The sequence below is a fragment of the Malaclemys terrapin genome, chromosome 2, assembly GCF_027887155.1.
Source record: "Malaclemys terrapin pileata isolate rMalTer1 chromosome 2, rMalTer1.hap1, whole genome shotgun sequence".
NCBI classification, from domain to species: Eukaryota; Metazoa; Chordata; order Testudines; family Emydidae; genus Malaclemys; species Malaclemys terrapin.
In genome coordinates this window covers 20,053,045-20,077,670 of record NC_071506.1, presented here as the reverse complement: position 1 = coordinate 20,077,670, position 24,626 = coordinate 20,053,045, and the positions used below count along the sequence as shown (strand labels likewise).

The following is a 24,626-nucleotide window of genomic DNA, read 5'->3' as shown; positions in this document are numbered from 1 at the left end:
CTCCAAAGTTTCAAAATACATAACATGACATGTTCAATTACATGAAATCTTCACAATTGTCATGCTAAACTCTCAGGAAGTGCCCATATGCTCCCATTTCTCACTCTCACAGCTATTGGCAGCCAGGACACGCATGGGTGTCAAGAAATAATATCTGATCTTCTGCTGATGTCATTGCCACCTTTAGAATTAAATTATGGGCCAGATCCTCAGATTCAATGGAGTCACAGGCAATTAGACCAACTGAGGGATTCGGCCCTATATAGAGAACGCTCTTCTCTCCCTCAGACCTACAGTGTGACCAAGGGTGGTTTGATTTCTAGCTGAAATCTAAAGGCATCTGGATTGTCAAGTTTTATACCAGCTACATCCACTTTGAGAGAGATCACAACAATTTCCCAAACAAGCAAGAGGAAACAAATATAGTTCAAATAAGGAAGAGATTTTGAAAGATATTATAAATTTTTTATTTCATTTCAGTTACTATGCAATGCCCTTCATTTTGAAGGAAATGGTACAATCAGGAGTCTGTACTTCTTTCTCAGGAAAAGAAGTGATATTAGCACTAACAATTCAACATTTACTGACAAGAGACTGCTCATGGAGGGGGGGAAAAAATCACTTTGCGATTACACTTGTTATTGTAATGATTTCATGGAGTGTTGCAATGTTAAATAAAAACTTCAGGTATGTGCAGAGAGAGAACTTCTAATTCAACATTAATGGAAAAGAATTGTCTGGACCACTGATGTTTGAAGTTACCCTGATTTTTTTTTTTTTTTTTTAATTTACAAGTAAGTCTGTGGTTTTAATAGCATAAAACTATTCAGCAGTGATGTGACCTCATCAGATTTTTCACTGCACTTCAGTTCATAAGACTGGTTGATTCAACAAAAGTACGTAAGTGATGCAGTAGATTCCTTTAAGAATAAGAAACTGCATTTAGAAATTATGCAATTCCCTACAATTACTTAATTTTTCATAGCTGATCTTTCATATAAAATTAAAATTCTGCTTTCAAAAAATATTTGTTCCCACATGGCTGTAATAATTATGGTTGGTGCAGCTAATTGTCAAAAAGCACAGGTGGCAAAGCATCTGACAAACAAAGCTCACATGCACCAGGGACAAGTTTTTCCATAAAGACTAAAAAACTTCCACATTTAAAGTTTCATCTTACTGGGAGAAATTTATTCCAATCTGTTACCTATTTTAGTACTGAAACAAAACATTGAAATTAAATCTGAATACTATAAAAAAAGAAAAGACACGTGTTTCATTTATACAAAACTGTTGGGTATAGCTGGGAGTTCAGATCCGCTGTCTGGATTCTTTCACTCTGAAGAAAATATCTTTTTCAGGTAAGAAAATATAGTTTCTGAAATTGCTAATATATATATATTTTTTTAAACCAAGCAGACCATCACTCTGCCTGACTGAACTTCTGAAGCGTTGCTGTAATCAATACTTTTCCCTCAAGAAGAATCAGGAATGGGTAACCTGAAATAGTTCTAAGTGTGTTTCTTTCCCTCCCTAATGGAAGGTAACTATTTAAATCATGTTTTTAGAACAACGTAATCAAGCAATAGTTGGAGGTTTTATTAAGCCTTTTCCAAGAAAAAAAAAAAGTTATTTGCATAAAAAACACTGACAGCCTGGAGAAATATAGACAGCTCATCTGCATTTCCTAACTGGAGTCACATTTACATTCGTGGGGCCTAGTCCAGCCAAGACTTAGAGTAGACTAAGTATACGCATAATGATCCTCTCAAGAGTAGTTCCCTCAGTGGCAATGGGACTACTCATGTGAGTAAATTCACATACATGATTAAGTGTTTATAGGATCAAAAGGCTTTAAAAAAAGTCTGTTAACTTCAGTATTCAAAATGCAAAGAGAAGGTTCTAACATGACCAGACGGAAGAGTTTGGAAGATATTCTGCAATGTTAACGTTCTAATTTACAACTGTAAGTTGCGGGGCAGGCTGCTGAACTTGTGCCATCCACTGATTTCAGGGTGCAACTGAGGGCAGAATTGTCCATTCTGTGCAGTATGATCCTGATTCCCCAGCACCTTCTTTGGGCAAAATTCCCTCTTTAAAACGCCCCTCAATAGGACTTTTCCCCCTTGCTTCCCCCTCCCATCCCTAAACAGATCATTAGCCTCAGGTCTCCCCTCCCACTGTGGGTCAAAGTGTAGACAGCAGGCCCTGAGATTCAGCAAGGAATTTAAGCATTGATTGATTTCAAGGGAGCCTACTCATGAGCTCAACATTAGGTACATGCTTAAGGCCCTTGCTAAATCAAGACCTTAATGCAGCTCAGTAGAAGGATCGGGCCTGCATTTTCTATATTTTAAATGTAACCTGCAAAAGAAAAATAGAAGTGGGATTCACTTTGTTCCCTTCTCTTTGTTGTATAACAAAGGCCTGAAAGGCCTGAACAAAAGTGTTTTCCTGTTTTTGGTTTTAAAATATAAACACTAGAAAGTCCCGTCTAGTTTACCCTGGAAGACTCTGTGGCAAATGGAAAAAAAAAGTCACAGGAGACTGAAAGCTGAGTAACTACATTACTTCACCTGCTGTGAACTCCTGGCCTGCTTAAACCTGGTTTGCTTGCGCTAGTTAGCATCTATTTAATAACATTGCCTATTCAACAGTTGGGAGAAAAGATATCTAAGTTAAAGATTCAACAGACATCCCTTCAAAGGTGTGACTGATCTTAAAACACATGTGACCCAGCCCTTTCCAAAGCAATCCTCTAATACTACCCAGGAAAAGCAGACTTGACCTTGCTGATCTTAGTAAGGGAAAGCAGAAGCAGCAAAAGCTTTAACAAAACTTTCAGTCGTTCTTCACATATTATGAAGCAGCAGGAGAGAGAGTATAAATCCCCTCTTAAAAATCCTTTGCAGGTCACATTTATGTATTCCAGTTACACCCATTCTCTAGCTGCAGGTTTTAATGCCAAGCAAATATTTATTCTAGGTGCAAAGAGAATACATGGTATGTTCTATATTTCACAGCATAAGCATCACTGAACTCAAGAAAGAAGGTGAAAAGTAGCAGTTAAGGAATACTCTAGTATATTTGACTATTAGGTAAGCTTCTCCACTCAGCTCTACCGCTACATCTCAAGCTTGATTCACAATATCTCTGTGTGTGGATTTGTACCAAACTGTGTGCTAGGGAGAGGTGTGCATTAATAACTACATGAGACAACAAAATAGTTTCAGGTAAATCTTAACAGGCTTTGCTCTCAGTTCTCAGCTTTTGTCTTGTTTTTATAAATAAAACAGACTAAATGTCTGAGAAGAAGGAAGAGAGGTTTGAGCGTTCGTTCTGATGTGTCAAACATAAGGGGAAAACATTTTCACAAACACAGAGTTTAGTACCTTTTCGATACAAAATGTTTGACATCTACAGCACTTTCCATCCCGTAGGACCTAGAAACTTCTTTAGATCACTAATGACCAAAATAAATCCATTCAGAGGACATCAGAATAATGTGCATAACAACTTACTTTCAAAATGTAAGAGTCTCATGATGGAATTATTTTTAAACTTTCAAAAATATTTGTAAGAAAATATTATTTTACATACATATATTACATAGCGAATAAACTTTGTTCTGTACAAAATTTCAGGACTAGGAATAATAGCTAAACATTTATTCATGGTCTAGGTGATCTTAAGTCTGTCTTATCCTATTCAGAATAGCAGATATACAGAGAAGCTCTCCTTCATTCTGTTTAGGAATACATCAGTTACAATCTTAAACAGTTAATGGTGGCTGAACAGAGAAATAGCCACATGTTAACCTTATCACAGTTCAGCTATGGATAGTTCTCATGCTTCTTGAGCAACATTGCGTGTTTGTTTAACGATCACAGTAACTGGAGTATGACCCAACTGCATATTGAGGAAAGATTTCATCAGTACAAAAGCCTGAGCTACAACATTCTAAAGGAGCTTTATGTTTTAACAAATTCTCCGTAGGAACCAAGAATTCCACATCCTAAAATTCAAGCATAGAAAGTATTAAGGGAAAAGGTACAATGCGTTTTAAGTGTGTAACCACATAAGTTGATCCTCCCCCCAATAACGAACAAAATGTTTCTAAGGGGGTGGAGGGTGCAAAAACAAAAGAAACCCTTCTCTGCATTGTCCACTTAAGAGTCACAACAATGGAAGTCTATTTGGAGCTTAAGTTCCTTTCATGCACATGAAAGCTGCTTCATATAGTCTTAATTACTCCAAAGTTAGGTATCTGCTTATTTATGATTGACTGGTTTCTCGCCCTAATCTTAAAAAAACAGAGACTAAAGTAGAATTATGCTGCAAGCAGTGAAGTAAACAACTGCAGGGAAAACAGAGTCATTTTAATACAGTGCTTAATTACACTGCGTGTTTACTCTAAAATATTGATTTCCACTATTTAAATGAACTCTCGCTCATCCTCAAGTTAGCTTCGTAGCTATTGTGGTTAAAAGGGCAGGGAAGTTTATATTAACAGTCCAGAGGAAAATATACACTGAACAAATTAAGAATCCATGATGATCTGGTATTACCTGGCATTGGAGACTAGGGAAAAAAGTGATCCAGTTCAAAAAGAGTTGCTACTTTGGTAGGTAATATTAGATACATGTAGCACCTTGCCCTCCTGCAAATGCATTCATCGATGGGAGTACAGTACTTGAGTAACCTTCATGAGATGGATCACACAAGGAGAATGACTGCTCCCTCTTTCCTTCTCTAGTGACATCGCTCAGCAATGTACCAGGAAAACACAACAAAAACAAAGCACAACCTTGAAGTTACTCTTCACTAAGGAATTATTTGTAGTGTGAGAACACAGAGAATTTCCCCAGCTTTGAATTTTCAATAACTTCCCAGTCAGGGAATGTATTTCCTTCCCCTCTATACTGGTCTTCTCTCCCCCTGCCCCCCACACACAATCACTTCCTGTTACAGCACTGTTTACCATGGTGCAAAGACATTGTACAACTTCTCCTGACCCCTACCACTAGGAATTTTACCAGTTAATCACTAGCCCACATATTCCAGGCAGTGGGATTCAAGACATGCTTTATTCCCTGTGATTAAGTGTTTAAGCAACCAAATCAAAGTGCTATTTGTACTATAGCCTTAAAACAAGACTGACGCAGTGCTGATACTGGCTAAAGGCTCCCACCTCTGGTGAGGCTTGGACAAAATGCTAGACCACCCCAGCCAGGGTTAATTTATCCCTAGCTCACCCAAACACACTAGAAACACATGAAAAAGCTGCTTATAGGGCCCAATCCTGCACCACAGAAGTCAATGGGGACTTTGCAATTGACTTCAGTGGGAGGAGGATCAAGCCCCCTAATGCATGCTGATGCAGTTAAGCCGGTGATAGAGAGGGCCCCCAAAAGGTTTCAGTGCATTACAATGCATAGACAGCAATCCTGATCACAGCAAACCTCCACTTCGGGTCATTTCCCACCCCCATCAGGACAACTTAGCCCACTGTACATAAAAGGAAGCCACACACAAACAGGCAGGCAGGGATTCCCCCAGCCAGTCTGCAAGGTACTTTAATTAGGATGACACCGTGCACGTCAAACCCTATTTCACAAAGTTAACCGTGATTTATCTGTTAAATCCTTTGAGGACTGGGGGTTGGGTGTGAAGCCACAAAGGTCTGGCACCAGCAGACTAAGGTAAATAGCTTGCTGTAATACTAACAGGAACCACAAGATAACTACATGGAGAGGAGACAAGGGAAGGGGGTGGGGGAAAATGAATTTCCCAGCTAGGCCGGTCAGTCATGCACTTGAGAGCTACAGGGCCTTATCCTACAAGGTGCTGGCTCCTTCTTAATGGTGCTGAATGCCCTCATCTCCCACTGAACTCAATAGAAACTGAAAGCACTCAGCACCATGTAAGATCCATACCTGCCGGCAGCCAAGGGACTGATGGTTTGGGGATGAAGGGAATACACGGGGGTGGTGGAATCTCCCCGAGTTTTATCCTCTACAAATAAGTCAGAGATTTACCAAGCACTGAAGGAGTTAAGTACTAAAGCGCAGACACTTAATCAGCTTTCCCCCTTCCTTTCACATGTGATTGGAATGAAGCTGCACTGAAGCAGCCCAAAGGGCTTATAACAGCTCAATTTCGCAGCCTTCAGTTTTAATCCCCATCACCCAGCCTAAGCAACATGATGGTGCTGATGCTGCTACTCAGCAGCAGTCTGGGCACCTGGATCTTCCTCCTCCTCTTCCTCCTCTGCAGCTTGCAGATGGCTGGAGAGCTCCTGGATCACAGCAGCCCTACCGATCTGGTCATTCCTCCTCTTCTCCATGATCAGATCCTCCAGGCTCTGGAATTCCAGTGTGTGGCTGCGTTTGTCCCCCAGCCGGATCTGCAACCGGTAGGGCTGCTTGCCTATGCGGAGCTCCCCGCCAATTTTAAACTCCCGTTTGCCATAGCGGCACCAGGCAGCAAAGCACTCAGAGTTCCTCCAGCTCAACTCCCGATCCTTACAGCCCACCTGCTCCAGGGCATTCCGCACCACTGTGGCCGGGCTCAGGGGCTTGTAACGGTACAAATAGTTGGCAATGCGACCTCTCCTGCCCTGGCTGGCATCGGTTAGGAAGCTGTTCACCACCTCCAGCCGATGCAGGTGCACTACCTGAAAATCCCCAACATACACTGCCCAGTGTGGGTACTGGGCCTGGCACACAAACTCCACCAGGTCGCCTGGTTTACATCTGTTCAGCAGGTTCTCTGGGGTGTAAGTGCTCAGCTGCCCCCCACCTCCTCCATCCCTCTCATCTGGTGCGGTATCATCCCCAGCGAAGGTCTTCTGGTAGATACACTCATCCCGATAATAAACCGAACACTCCACCTCCTGCAACCGAGGGTCATAGGGCTGCGGTGCGGGGTGCTCGCCTCCCATATCCTGAGCCACTGAGTCCTGCTGCTGCTGCTCCAGCTCGTCGTCGTCATTGGAAAAGATGTAGGACACCCCAATCCTGGGACCCTCGTCTCTGTCCATGCCTGTCGGGTCGGCCGTGGGAACTTCCTTGTAGTTTAAGTGGGTCAGTTTCTCCACCTGGTTCCCCATGCCCACTGCAACCATAAGCAATATGCAGCCATCAGCAACAGGCACAGCAGTAGGCGAGCGGGCAAGGATGAAGGAGACAGGGCTGTACCACCTCCCCCAAACTTTACTGCCCTGGCAGGGATCTTCTCAGTGCAGTGGCAGAACTGGTAAGGTCTTTCCCCCGCTTTGGTGACGCCTGTGTCTCCCTGACCATCGCTCTGAGAGCAAAAGGGGGACACACACGCTGCTCCCTCGGGAGCGAGGAGGCTGGGTGTAAGCGCAGATCCCTGTGCTTCGTGCACTGGGGGGGCGGGTTGCAAAGGCGGCAGAGCCCGGCGGCCCCCGGGAACACGCTGCAGTTCCGTTTGCTAAGCGTAGAGGGGGCACGAGGCGAAGGGGATCAGGGCCACCGGCCGATCGGATTCGTGCGGTCCCTCGGCAGAGACAAAGGCAGGGGACAGCGCGGCGGCACCCCCCGGGGCTGGGTTAGTGGCAAAGGAGGCGCGAGCCGGACTTTGCGGGCAGCCCCAGGCTGCTGCGGCAGGGAGCGGGGCTAGCAGGGGCACGCACGGGAGGGGGAGCAGGGCCACCTGTTAGCGGGAGTGGCACGAGCAAGGGAGGGTGCGACTCGCATTTCCACCTGTTGGCCGGGCGGCAGGGGGCCAGGCCGGGGCGGGGAGGTGCAATCCCACCTGTTGGAGACTGCCGGGAGCTGCTCCGCCAGGACCCGGGGGGGGGGGGGGGGGGGGAAGCAGGGGCAATGCTTGGCTTTGCTGCCCCAACCCGGCTCAGACCCCGCGTTGCCACCGGCCACCATTCACCCTCCTCCGCCAGCCGCAGCCCGGCCAGGTGCGCCTGCCCGCACCTGATCCCCCCTCCCGCCGGCTCCTCCTCCTCTTCCACCTGGGCGCCCGGAAACTTACCGTGCGGAGAAGGGCTCGGCTGCTCCCCGGGCGCGGGGCTAGGGCCAGCTGGCTGGGACGGCAGCCGCCTCGCTCCTAGCGCTGGGCGAGGCGTGGCGCCGGCTCATGTCTCCTTCCCCCCCTTCCCACTCTCACCTGGCCGCCGCCCCCAGCGCCCAGGCCAGCCGCAGGCTGCGTGTCCCTCCAGCCGGGCTGAGCAACAAGCGCCGGAGCGATGGGGGGAGGAATTCTAGATCCGGCTGTGGACTCCCCGGCGAGAGCTCAGCCCCCAGAATTTAAAGAGACCGCTCGCCTTTTCCCTTTGCCCTCCCGCTCCCGTGCACACCCCGCTGTGCCCGGGCCCTGGGATCTGGGCTCCCCCGGCCGCCGACTCGTGACCCGCCGCCGGCTGGCCGCGGTGCAGGGGCTGGATCGGGTGGCTGGGACTCGCTGGGGCTGCTGGTGGGGTTTGGAACAAGCTGTGTCTTTAAGGGCGAGGCGCCACCGAACAACCTGCCCGCGTGGGGGAAACTCACTGGGATCTGGAGTTTGCCTGGGACAACCAAACTCGCAGCAGCCGGACATTGATTTACCCTCCTTCCCTATCCTCCTGGTTCACAGGAAATCCCAGTGCGGCTGGCAGGATCCCTGGCACCTTAATAAGAAAAAGCTCCTGCCGCTCCAGCCCCTCTAGCTGATCTGTTACTCTTCAGATTAATATTGATCACCCTTTTACCAGTGGGCTTAGCTGTAATGGTGATAAATACCTCTGGTTGCAATGGGCTATAGATTGCTGTTTGGAAGGGAGCCCTGCCTGTTTCGTGGCTCCTGTATGTATTCTCAGGAATGTCTCTACGGAGTGTGAGATGCTTCGGTGTCAGACCACACATGCACTGTTTCTGTTTTGACACAGCCCAAAATAATAACAACAGTTGTAAAAGAAACAAAATAGAAAACCTCTGCTCTCCTGGGCTGACCTGATTTGTTAGAGTCCACCGCTAACCGTGCATATTTCTTATTATTATATTTACTTTCAAAAGACAGGACTCCTTTGTCTATTTCAGTGCAGGGGATTATTGGTCTTTCCTTCTAGACAGAAATGATCAGTGCTGGTGGGAATATTCCTTTTAGTTCCTTGTTGAAGGAAGTAATACAAGATTCTGCTTTCTTATTAGGTGGGGGGGTTATTTTTAAGACTTGCTGGTAAATGCTGGTAAATCTAATACAGAACTTTTAGAGGAAATATTTGGGAACTGAGAATAGAGCTTTATTGTCTTGTCATTTTCAAACCCAGCTATTCAGCTCAGGTTTTGAGCATAAGCTGAACCAAAATGGCCCTGCATTACTACAGTGATGGGCACTGTATAAGAACCTGAATACAATAGTATCAGGGGGTAGCCGTGTTAGTCTGTATCCACAAAAACAACAAGGAGTCCGGTGGCACCTTAAAGACTAACAGATTTATTCGGGCATAAGCTTTTGTGGATAAAAAACCCACTTCTTTAGATGCATCTGAAGAAGTGAGGTTTTTTACCCGCAAAAGCTTATGCCCAAATAAATCTGTTAGTCTTTAAGGTGCTAAATCCAGGAAGGAGGGAGATGACCAAGGATAAGCTCTCTGGGTCAGGGACCAGGGGTTTGTTCTGTTTGTACAACCCCTAGCACAATGTTCCCAGGTCTATGAGTGAGGCCTCTAGGCACTATGGTAATACAAATACTACAATGAAAAAGCAGGATCCTAGTAAAAGGGCTGTGACCCAAAGAGATAAAACACTTTCTTCCATTCTGATCAGGAAACTATTAGCCGGCATCCAGCCAGTTGTAACTTGCTTAACTAGCACTTACGTAGAAATTCATTTTTGGTCCTGAGGGATTGGCAGTACCATTTTAAGGGCCATATGTCCACTTGGATCAGGGTTTATCATCTGAATCAGCTTCAGTTCATGTGTGGTTGTACTTGTGCAGATGTACAAAACTCATTGCTGTTCACCTCGTACCTTTATCCAGCTCTGCGCTCATCTCCTCCTACCTGGCTCAGCAACTCACACCAACACTTGTTAGTTTTCTTCAGCCTTCAGCACCTTGTCAGCTGTTTTTTTTCTTCCCTTTGATCGCTTTGCTGCAAGGTTGTTTCCTTTCTGAGCATGCACCCAGAATCCATAGTCTTGCTGCATCTGATATTTTATAGAAGAAGGGCAGAGAATCCTAGATGGATTGTAAAAAAATATTAATATGGGAGCATCGTTATTGTAGTAAAGGCATCCCCTGTGGGTTACAGATCCAGGCGACAGGAAAAAAGTGGATTGATAGTGGAGCATGATTAGTGTTATTGACACCAGGTGTGCATGGTGCTTCAGAAACATAGAAGATAAGGGCCAGATCCTCAAAGACATTTAGGTGCCTAACTCTCATTGATTTCAATGATCGTTAGGCTCCTAAAAACCTTTGAGGATCTGAGCCAAGGTGCTATCTCCCTCAAGAAACTTACAATCTGATTCAGAGAGCTAACCTAGCTAGTGAAGACATCAGACCACGAAGGAAGCTGAGAGTGTTGCACTGGGGAGATAATTTGATGTGAGTGTGAGTACACTTGGCTGCAGTAAATTTCTGACATCTCATTAGAGGACAGGAGGCCTCAAGAAGAGTCGGTAAGTTGGGTGGAAAGGAAAGGGAGTTCAGAACATGTTTGGAATAAAGTTATGGGTTATTGAGTTAGGGTGACAGGGAGAAGATCCAAACTACAAAAGGAACTGGAAAGACTGCTTAGACACATGTCAGTCACTGGATAAATTTCCTTGTGGTGATGTACACATATGAGAGGCTTTACACCTTCGAACATAACAAGATATTCTTTTCTGAACATCTGGAGTCTATTAAATACACATTCTCATAAAAACAAGTCTGAGGTTTATATGTACTAATTCCTATTTTCTCCTTTATTACAACGTATCCCTGTCTGTACATTTTAATAGTATATTCATCCCTTTATGTATTTCCATTTTACTGGGTTTTTTTACCTTATTTCATTCCTAATGAAATAATTGATTTCTCTTTGAATGGCTGCAGGACACAATTCTGGCAAAAATAATTTATCTATGGATTTACAAGACATTAATGTAGCCAGAAATAAACACTGAAAATCTGTTTTAAAGAAACCCAGCAGAAACTGAAAACCAGAATCCCTAATTATTTGTAATAATTAGGACTTTGTCATAGATCTCAAAGCACTTTACAAAGAAGGTTAAGTTTCCCTATCTCCATTTTATAGGTTGAGATCCTGAGGCCCAAAGAGGTTAATTGACTTGCCCAAGGTCACACACCAAATCTGGGCCATAACTGGAAACAAAACCTAGTTTTTCTGCCTACCAGCCCTGTGCCTTGTCCACTGCTTTGCTGGTGAGCATGAACAGTTTGCCATCTCCAACCTTACACACACATTTCCTGCATTTCTTTGAAACTAGAGATTAAAAATGTAGATCTTGGTTTGGATCCAGATTTAAAGTTCCTCCCAAAGTTCAGGTCTATTTGGATTTGGGGATCTGGTCTCACATTAATATTTATTAATTATGATTATTTTAAGGAGATGCATTTTAAGGCGAGATATCACTTCCATTCATATCCCTTCAGTTCTTTTCTTGAAGGCCAGAATGTCAGGCCACAACTAGACATTGGCCATCATAGCTGTGTGAATTGGGTGTGAAGAAGTGTGACATGTGACTGACATAGCTTTGCTACCAAAAGCCCGGGTGCAAACAATTTTACCAGCACAAGTGCAGTTTTGCTGGTATAATCTGTGTCCACACTAGGCGCACTTTGCTGGTATAGTATACTGGTATATCCAGACCAGCAAAATGCTCCTAGTGTAGACATGGCCCCAGAGCAGCAAGAGGGTCCATAAATCTGTTGGTTTTTGCAGGTGTCCCTCTGGCCAATGACTATCACTGCATGAAGTTATTTAGCAGGTTTTATTTCTCTTTTCCAGTAGCGCTCTTTGAGGACTGACATTAATTATGCTCCAGTGGGCACATGAACATCCTGACTGTACCTCCTCCATTCATCAGGCGTGCTTCCAAACCACCACCATCACAGAATTAGAGGCAGCAGGCTTTTGGACGTAAGAGCCCAATCCAATGCCTGCTGAAGTCAATGGGAGCCCTTCCTTTGACTTCAGTGGGAGTTAGATTGGGCTCTTAAAGTGGTCGACACGTGAGCAGAGAGAGATGGTGCTGCATTGTTCTTCCATGATTCCAAAAAGTAAGGCCAGATCCTCAAAGGTATTTAGGCTCTGAACTCCCACTGGATGTTAGGCGTGTTATATACTTTTGAGGATCTGGCCCAGTTCTCGCCAATGGCACAGCATGGGAGTAGGGCTTTGGGGGAAGAAGCGGTGTGGGGGTGAGGCCTTGGGGGAAGGGGTGGTGCAAGGGCGTGGGGAAAAGGGACAGTGCGGGGGGGAGGCATGGTTCAGGTGCCCGTGGCTCCCTCTCTCCCCTTTCAGAAAGCTTCCATCGCTCCTGACCCCAGGTGCTGACAATCCATGGTGAGTGTGGAAACCAGTAGGCTATAGGGTGTGAGAGCAGTGGGGGGCACCACCAGGATCTGATCGGGTAGGCAGCCTCTGGAAATGCCTACTGGCTCAGGCCCCACAGGCGAGGTAGGTGAGGGAACACCTGGTTTGAGCTGCCCGCCATGAGTTAGGCACCAACCAGCTCAGCAGTGTCAGGGCTTAGGCAGCATTATGCATGACCACTGGCAGAATTTTAGGTGTCTAGGGGACTTAATTGGTGGAAATTTAACAGGCTTTTAGGGATAGGTAGCAGCTGACTAGGGTTTTGAGGAGCTACATTTCGGACCTAGGTGACTAGTGTGGCAGTTAGATGCCTAAATCCCTTTGTTGGTCTAGCCATAGGCACTTATCTGAGTATTTTGGTGCCTAAATACCTTTAAAAATCTGGCCCCTTGTGCTTCACCCAGCACAGCATAAGCCACTATGCTGTTGCAGGGACGATCTGAAAGGGAAAGGCGATACAGATCATAGAAGTCAAAAACAGTCCAAATGGAGCCTCTAATTGCCATGTCTATCACATCAGCGAACATCAATTTTTCTGAAAGTCCTGCTGGAAGCGTAAGACTCTGCTAACTACTTTTGACATTATAATTTGTGACTATATGGGATCTGGGTGGGCAAAATAAATTGCTGAGATTGCCGAAGCCACAAAGTTTTTGACTGAAGCATCTAAGTTGTATCTCAGCTGCTTCACTGGATATATATATATATATATATATATTAATTGGAGCATTGCCACAAATGAAAATGAAGCAATTCAAATACAGGGTGTAGCAGAGGTCTGGGCACTTAGGAATGTGGGCTCCCTCCATAGTGTATAATCCCACCTGAATCACCTCATTGTGTAGTCAAGGTGAGATAGCTGTGCTCTCTAGCAGCTGCAGGGGATTCAATACAGACCCAGCAATCAAAGCACCGCTGCACCCAGACTGGGGCCAAAGAGAAAATATTCAGCAAAGGAAATGAGCCGTCTTGTCTCTCATTTCCTTCTTGCTAATTAAACATGAAATATTAAAGCAATTAAATATTAACTAAACTTTAGCTTATTAATGAATCCTTACAACATGCCTGGCAGGTAAATCAGCCAGTGTCATTATCCTCATTTTAAATATGGGGAAACTAAGGTACACAGTGGTGAAGTGACTTGCCCGGCGATCGAAAGGGTTTCAGTGGCAGAGACAGGAATAGAACATAGTTCCTGTACTCGTCTTGTACTCTTAGCTCTGGAAAATACGTCTCCATTTTCAGACTAGGATCTTAAAGTGCTTTTCAAGCTGGGGGCTTGAGTTCATTTCCTTTCTCTGTCACAGACTTCCTGGGCAAGTCACTTAGGCCCAGATCCTCAAAGGTATATAGGCACCTAATTCTCAAGGGCCTTAGTCTCTCAGAGACTCTAGATCCACAAAGGTACCTAGGTGCCTTACTGCCTATTTAGGTGCCTAAGTCCAATATTTAGGCACCACTGACATGCTCAAAAGCAGTTCCCAGCCCTGTAGGCGCTTAGTCCCCAAGGCACCTGACTTTCTGCCGGTGGTCATGCACAAAGCTGCCTCAGCCCTCATGCCACCCCACAGGTGATGAGCTGCGTGGAGCCCCCACTCACGCTGCAGCAGAATTATCAAATGAAGCATTCCCCGCCTATCTCCCCAGCAGGGCCAGACCCAATACACACACTGGATCGGACCTTGCACAAAAGGCAGCTGGGACAAGCAGGTTGGGAATTTGTTTTTCAGGCTGAGGTGTGTGTGTCCCCAGAATAGGCCAGTGGTTGGGACACTCATCTAGGAGACTCTGCTTCAGAGCCTGCTGTCACCTCCCAGCCCCAACTACTAGGCTATTAGTGGGCTCTGATTAGTCCTTCCTGTTGAAGCTGTTCTAGTTTGTACCAATAACTAAATACTTAGTGGAGCAGGGACTTGAGCCTGAGTCTCTCAAATGCCAAGGGCTATAGCATGAAATCTCTCACTTTCGCTCTCAGGCCCAATGACTGTTTAATTATTTAATACAAAGTGGAACAGTTTAAACAGGAGTAACTGAGACAGCTGTAGCCAGGTAGTTAGGGCACTGTCCTGGGAGGTGGGAGATCTGTGTTCAAGTCCCTGTCCCAGAACCACTGGCTATAATGGAATTGAATGGGATGGGGGGGAGGTTGTCTCTTCTTCTCCAGGGTCAACTGGCTTAGGTGCCCAACTCCAGTCCAGTGCCAAAGGCTCAGATCAATGAGAAAGAGAGCTGGGCCCTAAACCTCATCCCTTTCCTCTGCATTTCCCCCCTGTCTAGGTTAGGCAGCTGCCCACTCTGCTTGGCTTCTGAGGATCCCTTTCTTAGGTGCTTATCTCAGCCCATGCATTGCATAGGGAGCCAGAGCATCTAACTCGGGGCTGAAGATTCCACTAGGCAACAGTGGCCCTTGTGGTTAGGTGGTGCAATGCAGAGCCTAAGTCCCTTTGAGGATCTAGCCCTCTGTGTCGCAGATTCCCATCTGTCAGATGAGAAGAAGAGCACTTCCCTTACCTCAGAGGGGTGTTGTGAGGAAAAATAAACACATTTAAGATGGCGATGTGCTCAGATATCATGGTAATGGGGCCCATAAATGTTCCATAGATAGGTAGAAGAACTCCTAGGTGCAGCCTGTTCCAGAGATGGGAGCCTCAGAATTTGGATCAGCCCACTAGCTTCCACTGTATTCAGGGAGGTCTTTGAATCTTTATTCAGGCCCATCTCCAGTAGTATGTGGTCCTGGCCACCAGTGCCAACATATAGGACAAATGCAACCCATTCATGCATACTCCTGTGGGGCTGGAACCATCACTGAGTCTGCAGCTCGCTAGCAGTGGTGCCGTACGCTCCGACACCGCAGGTGACTAACTAGGACAAGCCACCCCATGTCGCTTGGGAGGATTCACTCATCACTGCAACTAACTAATGACAATTTTCTACCTCAGTTAAGCTCGAGTCTGGAGACAATCAGCTCACTTTCTGATACAAGGCGCTGTGCGCTATGGCTGCTGTGTTAAACAATTACTATCCCTTTCAAGAGGGCACGTGATGGGGAAACAGCACGAGACTCAAGCGAGCAACTGTATTATCCATTTCTCACGGTAAACTCTTGCAGCATGCACTTCAGGGAGCAGTGGCGGGTGCAGATGGATATTCCTCCAGCCGTGGGAACTTGTTAGATGAAAATCATATCCCTGGTAGACTCTACTGTAGAGGAAACTGCTGGCCTGCCTGATGGCTCTGCAGGATTGGATTTACAAAGTACTCTGCGGATAATGATGTGTGTGCTCATAATAATGATTTTAATACCTGTTAGAACTGACAACTGTACACGTTCTCCTTCCCGAAGACAGATGTTCTTTTGCCTGGTGATGTGAATTGATTCCAAGTGGAGGAAGGGGGCAGGAGAGTGAGGGAGACGCTATCATTCATTTCTCTCTCTCTCTTTTTTTTCTTTTACTTTTGAGCGCTGTCTGCCAGACAGGAGTCTGACACTAGCGCATCAGCAGCTGCAGGGAAGCCCTCTAGCCATTGCAGTTCATCCTTCTCCACAGGCTGTCACCGCGTAGAGATGCAGGGCAGTGCGTGGCACTCCTCTCAGCTGAAAGAATTCTAATGCATCTTCCCCCCAGTTTACAGTACAGTGGAAGGGAAAGGGCTGCCCCACCCTGCAGACTGGGCTTGATGTTCATACTTGCAGGCAGTGTTTAATTTCAAACAGTTCCCGTACACAGGCAAGTTGCTGTCTCCCCACCAGATCCTGTTTCTTTGCAGTATGCTGTTATTTCACCATTATTTAAGTGCTGTGCTGAGGTTTCACATGGGGGAGATAAGAGAATGTGCAAGGCTGTGGGTGAAGATAAATATTCTTTATGGGAAAAATGGCGCACTCTTTATTTTTGGAAGGCGGCAAGCCCACATCGCAAAGGGAACACAAAGTGCTTACCACAGTAAGTCCTTGTAACAATCAGCTCTTATCTCGCCTGCATCGAATTCCTGCAAAACAATTCCAATGGAAAGCTAGGTTACAGTGCATTTTTTTTTTTATTTTAAAAGGGACAGTAAGAAGAAACCCATCAAAGCAGGAAGTAGAATATCATTTTATCAGCATATGTCCTCCAGACGAGGGTTATGAACCCAATCCAACTCCTTTCACAGGCAATGGAAAGTCTCCCGTTGACTTTAATGAAAGATCAAGTTCTATATCTTGCACTTGGAAGGATGCATTAATTCAATGATCTAACTCTAATAGGTATCCTCCCTTTCTAACACCTATGATCTCCTGATCCTGCAAGAATCTGATCAAGGTTAGGCCAAATATTATTTTGCTAGGGGTGCGGGTAATTATTTACTGACTGACTGTCAGTATGAAGGTTTAACAATAAAATCCAAGAGAAACTAGCTGTCGAGAGAAAAATGTCATGGACTATAATCTGGTTGCAACAGTGTAAATCAGATGAGAAGTCAACCTCATGCATTCAAAGTAAATCTGTCCATCCACGTGTCATGGATAACACTTTGGATTATTAATGCAACTAATCTACTTTAATGGAATGCAGGTTGGTGTGTACATTTTTGCACTTCATTGTTAGCTTGCCCAGGGTCACTGGATAGGTTCATGGCCTGTTTAGAGTCAGTTTCGCTTTTGCTTTTAACATGGTAGAGAAATCTTATCTTTTTTAGGGTTACTAATAGATTTAGCAAAGCCAGGAAAATAGTTTTATGCCTAATAGGCATACTGGATCTGCCTATTAATAATGCTTAACAGACCCTGAGGCTTTTACTTCATCCTGAGTCTGAGTCAATAAGAGCTGAGTAAAATCAGTTAAGAACATAGTTGCATCATTTCTTACTCACCAGGCCTTCAAGAGTAAACTGGTTGTCTGGCAGGGAAGCCGCTCAACCCTGTGGATGCATGGGGAAAGGACCTGTAGAGGGAGGGGTTATCTGAATGGACATCAAATCGCAATGCGAAGACACTCTGCTCTCATCCCCTGGTGGAATGCAGATTCCAGAACATAACTGGCATATAGGACCTTGCATGTGCACTGCACATGAATTAATGTCGTCCTTTGTGTATTGTTTAATAACTATGTATACACGTCCTGGTGATAGGTGTGTATGATAAGTCTATACACACAACAGGTGTGTATTATAAATCCAATATAAATACATACCTTAAGGACCAAATTCTCCATCCCTTTCTTGTTGATCTTATTATGACTACTCCCAGAGTAAGGTGTGTGTTAGTGTAAGTTTCGTAAATAAAGTCCTTTTCGTAAGCCATTGCAGTTGGTACTAGCAGGAGGGGCAAAAAGAGAGTCTTTACTAGGTGATGACATATTTTCTATTTGAATGAAGCCGCATTGTGCAGGACATGTCTGGGCTCATCCACCTGTGCTGGAGCAAAGCCCTCATTCTTTTCCCAAAAGACGCTTTGAAAAAACGTATTGCTTCGGTTTTAACTTTTCCAAAATGTGGTGGGGTTTTGTTTTTTGTTTTATTTTTTTTGCTCAAAGCTCCTGGTCTAAAATGCCAAATCCTGTTGTTGCTAAGATTAAGGTTTTTTTGCTCCTTGGATTTGGTTTACTAGCAAAGACCAGCGTCTGGATTATTGCTTTCTTTTGCCAAATGGAACAAAGGTGCTTTTAGAACATTGTGCTTAAAGTGGGATCAGAAATTGCATGTGATTTTTAACAACGTGGTGATTTGGGTTTTTTTTTTTTTTTTTACTGCCCATGGCCCAACCCTCCACCCTTCCCCCCCATGCACACTTTTAAATTTGTAACTAAAGTGAAAACTAAAAATTAACTGAAGACCCTCTGCAACCTGTTCTAAACACACATGGTCAAAACAGCTACAATGTGGAGCTCAATTTAAAATGTGATTTATTTCATTTATCTTTTAATTAATAAAATATCCAGATATGCACACTGATCAGATTTATGGGTTTACATCCCATTTTACGTGTTTTTATGCATGTACTAAACTGTTTCATTTCTTGTTTGGTTTTATTTTCCCCCACAAGGCTAATGCCATATACAAAAACAAAATCAAACTAATTAACTCAATGCTGGCAAGATTATAAAAACCAGGCAGAAAACAGAAGATTTTTGCTGTCACAAGACAGCAACCTCAGCCTTACCCTGGAAAGGCTATGCAGTCTCTAAGGCAGGAGAATTAATTTCATAACCATGCTGTGTTCGTTCTGGACGTATAATGAAATACAGATCACAGATTGTGTCTAATTGTACATGGTGGTTTTATGATATCCATGGCTACTGAGCCAAGATATTGATGTCACATATGAGTATATCAGCTATTGTTAAACCCCTTTTCTGTACTGTATGCTCTGTTTCCTTCTTCTCCTCTCCTACCTCCAAATTGTTACGTCTTGGATCATTACCTAAAGTTCATTTCAGTTAACTGCCACCCAACACTATTAAACCTCACCGTTAGTGTGCATGACATATTAGCACCATATTGTCCCTGCTCGTAGAAAAACTGATCTCATTGAGCGCAATAGGAATATTCCTATTGACTCCAGTGGGAGTGAGATCAGGAGCAGTTTCCTTTGTATTGTTCTGTCCGTGGGATGGTCCTGGCCTTCAGTGAAATGGGAAGAGCGTTCTTCTGCCTGAACACACAAAGATTTTAGGAGTGGCTTGGATCTTCAGAGACCTGACAGAGATTAGAGCCATGCATGTGACAAACCTGTGTTTTCTTGTTTGTTCCAGCCTCAGGCATGGTTCCGTGGCCTGGCCACTTGTGTCTGCTCCTGGATCATCCTCACGGGGTTCTTGCATCAGAAGGGGCAATACACCTGGATAGTCCCTGAAAGGGTTGGAGGTAAGGAAATGATGTCACCGGAAGCAGGCATACCCATCAGGATATTGTCCTTTCTTGATTCTGGAACCTCTCTGGATCTGCAGAGCTCCAACCACTAGGTTTTTATACTGGAATCTAGAGGGGTTCCGGTGGTCCTACGGGCTGGGTGGAGCATCTTGTGGTGGTACTGCTCCCCCAAGGGGTCAGACTGGAAACAAATAAATGCAGTATTTTCCCAAGCTCTGCTCATTTGTGCCACCAACAAGAGATGTTGCTCACAGCAGGTTGTGCAGATCTTCATCAGATGCTCATTTCTCAGGCAAACATCACTGCTGAAGTTCAAGTTTGGAAGGTTTTCTTTGCAACCACAAGGATCAGAAGAGGCTTTGCAACCACAAGGATCAGAAGAGGCTTTTAATTTTTAAATTAAAACATAGGTTCTGGAGTACATGATGGCGGCCTTCAATGCTGTAATGATGGCTCCCTGAGCTGCTGCAGACTGGTCCAATCCAACCCCTGGCTTTTCATGTCTACATGTATAATGGTTTCTCCACCCCATTTTGCTCCCCTCCCATCTTGGTGACGTGCGTACATGTCCCTTGGTACTTGCTACTTAGTGTGTTGCACTAGGTATGAAAATAACTTATCAGTAAAGAGCCCAAGTGAATTTGGCACCCAACGCCTAGCCAGGGGTGAAAGTAAAATTGAAGTCTTACTGGTATGGGGCCGTCTCAGGCCCCCCTGGAAGGGGCGGGGCCTTGGGAGGAAGGGGCGGGGTTGGGGGTCAGTGTCCCCCAGCCAGCCCATCTGCGCTGCCTGGCCCACGTCACCCGGGGCTCCAGCAGCGATTTAAATGGCCCGGGGCTCTGGCCATTGTCACGGTAGCGGCGGCAGCAGCCGGAGCCGCAGGCCCTTTTAAATCTCCAGCCCTGGGGCATCTGCTCCTTTTGCACCCCCCGTTGGTGCCCAGTGGGGGGGGGGGGCAAAAGGGGCAACGACGTTAAAGCGCTGCTGCAGCAGTGCTTTAAGCAGGGTCCTTTGTCGCGGCAGCGCTTTAACGTCACTGCCCCTTTTGCGCCCTCCCATCGGCGGCCCTGCAGCACTTTAACATCAGCAGTACCGGCCGGTACCAGCGGCCACTTTTTATAATGTTTTTGTTAACTGATATAGATTTTGTTATATTAAAGAATTAAAAATGTTCATAAATATTAATAAAAATATATCAGTTCTCATGGCACAAGATTAGACCGTGAGGAACGTGTCCTCTCAGATCAGCTGATTATATAAACAAACCACTACTAGTGGCTGGTGCTGGATCAAGTGCGTGTTGAAAGGTAGAGAATTGTTACATTTTAGTGTCTTTATAGTTTTACCTCTAGTTGACTAAGGAATTATTTATGTGTGAGAATTCCTCATATTTATCTTCATATGGTAGCTAAAAGTAGTGACTGGGTGGTTGGTTGAGCCCTAGCTTGGTAGCTTGGCCATCATCATAGGCTTTTGTAGTCTATAGGCCCAGATTCAAGGTGAACATTTGTGAGGACAATCTTGTACAGTGAATTTCATGAGGACACATGTTTGAAATTTTTGGATGTTATTCCTCTGTATCCGTGTCTGTGTTTACTATACATATATATATGTCATCCCTTTGTCTTCAGCTCAGCCTGTTATATTATACCTTGCATGCTTGAGTTTTGATTCAGTGATAAGGATAATATCCTGTCTGACTGTTTCATTTTGTGTTCCTAATTAGTATTCCTTCATTTTAAGTCTTTTCAGCATTTGTGTACATGTTTACAGCAAAAGATTTCAAGTGTAGATAAGCTGCTTATTTACAGCAAAATATTTCAAGTGTGGCTAGGCTACATACTGACCAGCTAGATCACTATGAAGAGGAGACGGCGAAAACAACTGAGTGAAGCAGCAGCTAAGAGCTCAAAGCCAATAACTTCATTTCTCAAACCACTAGAAAACATACCTTCCCCAACAAACAATGCTACAGATAATGAAAACGCCGCAACTGCAACAGGTGATTTTTCAATGCCGATACCTGAACATGAGGACAGTAGTCAAGAAGATGTGCCAATAGTAACAGATGCAACAGAAGATCCAGTGTATGGTCAAGAAACTCAACAGCAACAGGAAGATGTAGATCTTACGCAGCAAGAGCAATTCATGAGTACTACAGGTGTGACTGTGACTGACATTGGAATTATTGACAAGACCAATGCTGCCCAAATACAATCTTTTCTTCAAATTAGTTGTTTTGAAATTCCAAGTAACATTCCACAAGATGCTGATAATCATGCTTTACCTACTCGTCTGCTGACAAAAACTCTTCCAAATGGTGAGACCTGCACAAGAGACTGGTTATGTTGGAGTACAGAACAACAATCTCTGTACTGTGCATCCTGCTTCGTTTTGAACAAAAGTGCTGCAAATGCATCAGTTCTCTCTGATCAATCAGGATGGAGCATCAACAGAGGTTGGAGGAAGTTGAAAGACCAAATACCTTCACATGAGAGTTCAACGTCACACAAAGAAAACTATGTTGCATAGAAATCAGCCAGTAGGGCAGCATTAGCTGAAAGTTCAGTTGAGAATTTACTCTTGACTGAACTCTCTACAGAAACTAATAACTGGAAAAAACTTCTTGAGTGCATCCTGAATGTCATCCTTTTTCTTCCTGAGCGGGGATTGGCTTTCTTTGGTTCCAGTCAACATATTGGTGATCGTGCAAATGGAAACTTTCTAGGCATAGTTGAGCTCCTCAGCAAATATGACCCACGTTTATCAGAGCATGTTAAATGTGTTTGAGAATCGCAAGAGAGTCAAAAGTGCATGCAAGTCCATTATCTCTCTACACGCATACAAAACGAGTTTATTGAGTTACGTGGGTCATTCATACAAACAACAATTCTTGATGAGATTCGAAATGCCAAGTATTTTTCAATCATTGTTGATGCCACTCCAGATTGTTCTCACAAGGAACAGACGGCTATGGCTATTCAATATGTTAAGATTGTAGACAGCTCAATATTTTCAATTGAGGAAAGGTTTATTTTCTTTGATAATTTCATGAGAAAAACTGGAAAAGAAATTGCTGCTTGAGTACTAGCAATTCTAGAAGGTTTTAAGTTAGATTTTCAAGTCTGCATTGGTCAAGCCTATGACAATGGATCTAATATGGTTGGGAAGTACAAAGGTATACAAGCAGTTCTGCTTGAGCATAATTCAAACTGTATTTTCTCCAGCTGTGGAAACCACACACTAAACCTTGTAGGTGTTGACTGTGCTGAATCATGCGAGGAGGCAATTACTTACTTTGGAACTGTTCAACAAATGTACCATCTCTTCAGTAGCAGTCCCCAAAGGTGGGGAATTCTGAAGCAATATCTTCCTGTTTCACTGCATGGGATGTCCAAAACTAGATGGTCTGCATGGATTGATGGTATTCAACCAGTTGCGCAGCATTTGAATTCAGTGAGAAAGGCTTTAAATGAGCTTGAATCTCTCAATCTCACTGCACAGGCTCGAACTGAACTTCAGTCTATTCAGAAGCACATGTCCAAATTTGAATGAATTCTGATGTCATCTTTGTGGATGAAGCTACTTACAATGATCCACCAAACTAATCTGGTAATTGAAGCACACAATGCTACACTTGATGTTGAGAGGGATAACATTGAAAGTCTTATCAATGACATTCAACAGATTCGTGAACAATGGGATGCGATCCTGACTGAGTCCAAATTAGTAGCACAGAATATTGGAATTTCATCTGAGTTCTCCACCAATTGCAACTTATCTACTGAATCCGATGCCGAGCAGCATTATAGGGTCAGTGTCTTCCTTGTCTTCATTGACTCTATTCAATCAGGTCTTACATGTCGATTTGAGTCACTGAGACTAATTTGTACCCTTTTGGGGTGTCTTTGGCAGTTCAACAGACTGAGTAATGAAGATCTGCTTTCTGCAGCTGAACAATTTCAGCAACAGTACAACAAAGAAATCTCAAAAGATCTCAGTGACGAGGTCATCTTCCTCAAACGAATATATTTGACGAACTTTAAATTGGATTGCAAGCCAAAGGAATTGCTTCAAGAAATACTCAAACTTGGACTCTCTGGGGTGTTTCCTAATATCACAATTGCACTGCGTATTTTTGTCAGTTTGCCTGCATCAGTGGCTTCAGGTGAACGCACCTTCAACGTGTTGAAGCAGGTAAAGAACTATCACTGTTCAACAATGGGACAACAGCGTTTGAATGGGCTCGCCATGCTTAATATCAGCTGTGACATTGCACAAAAGCTAGATTTTTTCCTCAATAATTAGTGTATTGATTTGCACAGAAAAAGGCTATAAAAGCATTTGTTAAATAAAAAAAAATTAAAATTATGTCTCACTCTTTTTTGGGTGCCTTATTTTGTTTTCATGTGTCGTCATTTTAAATTTTTATTATGGCTAGGGGCCACAAAAGCTGGAAGTGGCCCAGGCCTCTCTGGACCTCTGAGAGGACCTGACCATAAGAAGTCCCATTGTAATAAATGCTATCTAACATGAGCGCAGGTATAGCAATCTGGTCCTATATGCTTGCAAAGCGACTAACCCATTGTTGGAGAGTACTGCAATATAAAGAAAAATAACTTTCAAGGGCCCCGCATCTGCTGAAGTAAATGGCAGAATTCACAGTGACTTCAGGGAGCAGGATCAGACTCTCAGTTATCTGGCTCTTAAGTCTCCAGCATTAGAGACAGGGCTTTTTAAAATCTAAGGTTGTATTAATGCTGCACTCAGGACCCGGTTTCATCTTTAAAACATGAAAGCTCCGAATGCAGCAATTGTTTGTGCACCGTGCACTGTGTTGCACTTATTCCCGGACAAGCAAATTACAATGAAAATAATCATTGTCAGAATACTAATGTGATGTAAACTAATGTAGGGATATTTATTCAATGGAATGCAATTACTAGGAATACTCTATTTTCTGAAGAGTGTGACTGTAATCCAATTTAGCTTTTTTAACCCCTGGTGATTTTGTTTCTGTTTGGATTGTGATAGGCTGAAAAACAGGCTGGGGGCAGAGAAAGGGGAGTTAGCACCACATGTAATCTGAAATCTTAATGACTTGACTAAATCTACATCACCACAGGGCAGTTAGTCATGATTGTGCTGTTAATTGAATGAAAAACAGAGTAGATCCTGTGCTCATTTTATATTAACATCATTTCACTTTCTG

General features: G+C 44.2%; 1 protein-coding gene and 1 long non-coding RNA gene across 3 annotated transcripts; one reads left to right on the top strand and one right to left on the bottom strand.

Annotated features, from left to right (window-relative positions):
* Positions 1-453: 453 nt before the first annotated feature.
* On the bottom strand, positions 454-8,322 carry LRATD2 (LRAT domain containing 2). Of its 2 annotated transcripts, none has more exons than XM_054018636.1 (2): positions 8,014-8,322; positions 454-7,116 (listed from the first exon to the last, which is right to left on the bottom strand). In XM_054018636.1, the coding sequence occupies exon 2, from the start codon at positions 7,109-7,111 to the stop codon at positions 6,221-6,223; it is 891 nt and encodes a 296-aa protein (XP_053874611.1). In that variant the 5' UTR covers positions 7,112-7,116; positions 8,014-8,322; the 3' UTR covers positions 454-6,220. The 2 variants fall into 2 exon arrangements, with proteins under 2 accessions (XP_053874611.1, XP_053874612.1); XM_054018637.1 differs by lacking the exon at positions 8,014-8,322 and adding an exon at positions 7,783-7,827.
* Positions 7,131-23,768, top strand: LOC128831839 (uncharacterized). Its single transcript, XR_008443855.1, has 3 exons — positions 7,131-7,575; positions 19,297-19,408; positions 21,158-23,768. It is a non-coding gene; the product is annotated as an uncharacterized LOC128831839 (long non-coding RNA).
* Positions 23,769-24,626: the final 858 nt, after the last annotated feature.